The sequence below is a fragment of the Myotis brandtii genome, unplaced genomic scaffold (genome assembly GCF_000412655.1).
Source record: "Myotis brandtii unplaced genomic scaffold, ASM41265v1 scaffold303, whole genome shotgun sequence".
Lineage (NCBI taxonomy): Eukaryota > Metazoa > Chordata > Mammalia > Chiroptera > Vespertilionidae > Myotis > Myotis brandtii.
Genome location: NW_005361573.1, coordinates 3734382 through 3739179, shown reverse-complemented (window position 1 = coordinate 3739179; position 4798 = coordinate 3734382). Strand labels below are relative to the sequence as shown.

Below are 4798 nucleotides of genomic sequence, written 5' to 3'. Positions count from 1 at the left end.
TCTCTGTCTCCTCGGCCATCTTCAGCGCCAGCACCTCGGCCTCCAGCACCTTCTGCTCCATCACACGCTTCTCCTCCTCCGTCCGGATGGCCGTGGCCTTGATGCGCTGCATCTCCTGCTCGGCCTCCGCAGCTTTCTGCGCCAGGAGCTTCGCCTCCTCCTCGGTGATTTGGGCCTTTTCCGCCAGCAGGTCAGCCGTCTCCTCCGACCGCATCTGGAGAGGAGGGCGCCGTGAGCGGGAGCCGGCGGGGATCCCCTGCCTGTTCTCCCACGAGATCGGAGCCCGGGCCCTCGGGTCGGCAAGAGCCCGAGTCTCGGACTCCTTGCGGCCCTGCCACCGAGTGTCCCCTCGGACGACATCCTGGCGACGGACGGCAAGCCACACCCTCCTCGTCTCAGAAGGGCCTGTGGGGTCCCCCCCGCGGGAGCAACACGGAGGTGCCTGACGGTGAGTCCCCACGGAACTGAGGCTGGAGGAGGGGGAACTTCACCCCGTTCTCCTTTCCCTTTAAATCAGCTCCAAACCAGGGGAGACCCTGCCCGCGGGGGGACACCTAACGATGTCTGGAGACCTTTTTGATTGTCTCAAATGAGGGGTAAGAGGGTGCGACCAGCATCGGATGGATCGAGGCCAGGGACACCACTAAACGCCCTTCAGTGACAGGCAGACCCCACCAAGGACGACCTGGCCCCAGGGCCGGTCGTGCCGAAGCTGAGCCCCGCTTTAAAGGTACCCCACGAACCGGAGAACTTATCTGCATCTATGCACAGCCCCTGGACACAGACAACAGAGTGGTGAAGGCCTGGGAGGGGCGGCGGCGGGGTGCAGGGGGTCAATGGGACAAGCAAACAGACAGATGACCGGGTTTCGAACATCTGTAATACTTTCAGCAACAAAGATACCACCTGAACCTGCCTCTGCCAGCACCACGGAAAGGAAAAGGCACTGATTTTTTTTTTTTTAAGCTGAAATGTCACAGCAGATGTCTCTCGTTTGTGGTGCCCGGGAGGTCTAACTCCAGCAAAGCGAGCGGGACTCCGTGCAGCCTCCTGGGACCCAGACCCCCCCCCCAGGAATCACCAGCGCCTCGTTGGCCATGGTTGCTTCTTCTTTCATCTGCAGCAGCCTCCTCTCCAGCTCGTCCCTGGTGCGCTCGGCCTCCTCTCGCATCTGCTTCTCTCGGGCGAGGCGCTGCCGCTCCATCTGGGGGGTGGACGGGGACGAGAGCAGCCACTGAGTCATGGGCTCACGACCTGCGGTGCCACGGGAACCCATGGATACCCAATGTGCAGAGTCCCTGCTGTGGGGACACTTCTGGTTCTCGTCACCCACCACCCTCTGTCCTGCTAAACCAGCTGCAGGGGTGCAAACTACGCTCCTTGAGAAAACATCGAGCGGGAAAGAAACCAACAACAGCCTGGCCCGCATGGCTCAGTGGTTGAGCGTCGACCTATGAACCAGGAGGTTGGGGTTCGATTCCTGGTCAGGTCACATCCCCGGGTTGCGGGCTCGATCCCCAGTGCGGGGAGTGCAGGAGGCGGCCGATCAATGACTCCCTTTCATCATTGATGTTTCTGTCTCTCTCCCTCTCCCTTCCTCTCTGAAATCAATAAAAAAAATATTAAAAAAAAAAAAAAGAAACCACCAACAAAAAGCCATGGCAGGCGTCTACCTGGGTGGGAGGAGGCACTCACACACCGTGCCCTGCGGCTGGTGGGACGCAATGCAGGTTCCTTGTCCCTGAGACGGAGCCCCCGAAACGGGCGGCTCTCTCATCTGGTCGATGAGCCACCTCGCTATTGCTCGTCGACACAGACCCCTCCCACACCTCTAATTTCATCAACAATGGCTCCGCTCTCGCCTCGGACCCCGGAGAAGATGGAACCGTTCTGCGGGATGCATCAATAGCTCACACATTGTATTTCACAGGGGGAGCTGCGGCAGCCATAGCACAGCCCCCACAGCCCCGCACTGAGGCACCTCCTGAGCCAGGCCTGCGCCGGGAGGAGCTAGGCGGGAGCACAGCACCCGTTCTTACGGCACCAGCACCGCCGCCACCACTGCCCTCGCCTCCTGCATCGCGGTAGGAATTGGGCCACATGCCGAGCTTAATCAGGCGAACAAACAACGCTGGACCAGCGCTGTGCTCCGTGAGCCTGCGGCAGGGTACGCACTGAATTCAGGAGGCGGCGGCCAGAAGTGACCACGGCACTATTTTATTTCCTTTCATAATTAAAGCAACATTTAATGACTTCTTGTTTCAAGCGTCTCTCAAATGCAAGATTCCTAAGAGTGCTGCTTTTTCAGCTTAATCAGGCGAACAAACAACGCTGGACCAGCGCTGTGCTCCGTGAGCCTGCGGCAGGGTACGCACTGAATTCAGGAGGCGGCGGCCAGAAGTGACCACGGCACTATTTTATTTCCTTTCATAATTAAAGCAACATTTAATGACTTCTTGTTTCAAGCGTCTCTCAAATGCAAGATTCCTAAGAGCGCTGCTTTTTCTAAATACTAAACCAAAAAAAAAAAAAAAAAAGAAAAACGCAGCGCACCTCGGAGGAATAATGCAAAGACAAGCAATAAAATACTGCCAACTCTTCTCCAATTTTCCTCTTACAGGCCCATGGAAAGCCTGGCCAATTTGTGCTCTAATTCCAGCAGATCACGACTTCCATTAGGCGGGTAACTGCATGTCCATTATCCTCCACTTGAGGAGAGCCCGGAACGTCCCCTTCCATTCCCCGCCCGGCACCTTCCCCGAGGTCCCCACCCCCATAATGAGGGGCCTCCGTCTGCAAAGTGGTTCAAGTGATACAGCCTTTCGGTTTCGCCGTGTCCTTTGGTCGGAGACAGGCGAGGAGTCCCATTAGCTCCACGCGACAGAGGAGAACACGGAGGTCCGCGAGTCGGGTCACTCGCTCGCCTCACACACCAAGTTTCCCAGCCGGCTCCGAGGTCATTGTCCGCCCAGGGGCCCTGGAGCCCCCGACCCGCAGTTGCCGGATGCCGGGGACGGGCCTTTGCCGTCCTACAGGCAGGGGAGGTCCGGGGGGGTGTCCATGCTATTCTCTGCCACGGCCCAGAGGCCCTGTCCCCGCCTTGTCCTTCTCAGATCTCTCACTTCTGCGCTCTGCTCTGCTGACAAAGGGGCCAGAGGTCACCTTTCTTCTGAAAGTTCCCACTAGGACCCTGTGCTGGCTCAGGAGTCTCTCTTCGTCCAACAAAACCCATTCCACCCGCCCCTCTCCCCAAAGCATCCCACGGGGCACATGGGTGGCCCGCCACCTGGGAAAGCTAAGAGATGGAGAGTCGAAAGCACTGGATCAGACAGGGCATCTCATGCTGAAGCTGCCGGCGGGGAGCCAGGCGCGCCGGAGGACCCACATCAGAGACAGCTGCGCGAAGACTAATCATTACACCTTCGAGCCTGCGGGTCCTCAGGGCATCCGACCGCAGCTGCTGCTACTCTGCCTAGTAGTCCGTCCAGAACCACAATTAATATGCTCGGCGGCGAGGCCCGGGCCAGGGGTGTGGATTTCGGGGAGTCGAGGTGGTCTACGGGCAGGAAACAGGTTATGGGCTCAGTGGACAGAGCATCAGACCGTCTGCTGTCTGCTGATTGGCGCTCCCGGCACCTCGCCGGGTGGGTGCTGGGCGCCCGGGCTGACCTCCGGAGGGAAGTGCAGCCAGAGGCTAATTAGCATTCCAGCAGCAGCGCGGAAACACTGCCATGCATTCCATCACCACCTAATTAGAAAAGGAGCCGGCCGGGCAGAGGAGACGGGCGGGCAAGAGGAAGCTCAACTAGACGGGTGAGAGATGGATGCCTGGGTGGGTACGGGCAGGCTTGGCTATTTCTTCCCACTTCGCCTGAGTGGAGAAATAACTAGAGACGTTTCCTTCGGATATGCGGCTGGAGTTTGTTCCTCAACTGCAGAGCTGACACCCCACCAGCTGGCAGCAGCCAAGAAAGATTCAAAAGAGATCAAATAAGAGTCCCCTTCATCGCCCCGCTGGCATGGCTCAGTGGTTGAGCGTCGACTTAGGAACCAGGAGGTCATGGTTCTATTCCCCGTCAGGGCACAGGCCTGGGTTGCAGGCTTGATCCCCAGTGTGGGGCGTGCAGGAGGCAGCCGATCCATGATTCTCTCTCATCATTGATGTCTGTCTCTCTCTCTCTCCCCCTCTCCCTTCCTCTCTGAAATCAATAAAAAAAAGAGTACCCGTCACCCATGACCAAAGGACCCCGGTCAGCCCGTAACCACTCCTTCCCTCCAGGGCCAGGACCTCAGGAGGAGAGGGGGTGTAAGAGCAGCCCAAACGTGGTCTCGCTCACCTGCTTTCTGGCTTTCTCCTCCCGGGCCTGGGCTTTCATCTGCTGAACCTCCAAAGAGTCGGCCTTCCTCCTCCTCATGAAAAGGTCGTGGTTCCCAATGCACAGCTGCAGAATCTGTGGCCACGGAAGCGGGAGAAACGGGAAACCCACACATTTACGCCACAGTCTGCGGCTCCCCCGCGCCGCAGCACCGTGGTCTGAGGGTCCCTGTGGGCAGCAGGAAGCCTGAGAGGGAAGCGTGGAGAGAGGCGCCAAACCCCTGCTTGATGACCTCTAGCGCTCTCAGCTCCGGAGACAGCACACTGAAGGTGCCTCAGATGTGCCAGGGGACACAAATCACAGAGAGAAGCCCAATGGGCGTGGCTCCGTGGTTAAGAGTCGGCCTAGGAACCAGGAGGTCGGGGTTCGATTCCCGGTCAGGGCACATGCCTAGGTTTCAGGCTCGATCCCCAGTGGGGGGC

The 4798-nt window shown here is 58.7% G+C and overlaps 1 protein-coding gene across 2 annotated transcripts in view; it reads right to left on the bottom strand.

The window, feature by feature from the left end:
• Positions 1–4798, bottom strand: part of NF2 (neurofibromin 2 (merlin)) — a 65025-nt gene that overhangs the window by 16501 nt on the left and 43726 nt on the right. For both annotated transcript variants that reach the window (XM_005869737.2, XM_014542513.1), the window contains exons 10-12: positions 4338–4451; positions 1082–1204; positions 1–214 (exon numbers count right to left, since the gene is read on the bottom strand). In XM_005869737.2, the coding sequence (XP_005869799.1) occupies positions 1–214; positions 1082–1204; positions 4338–4451 (451 nt within the window). The remainder of the gene's footprint in view (positions 215–1081; positions 1205–4337; positions 4452–4798) is intronic.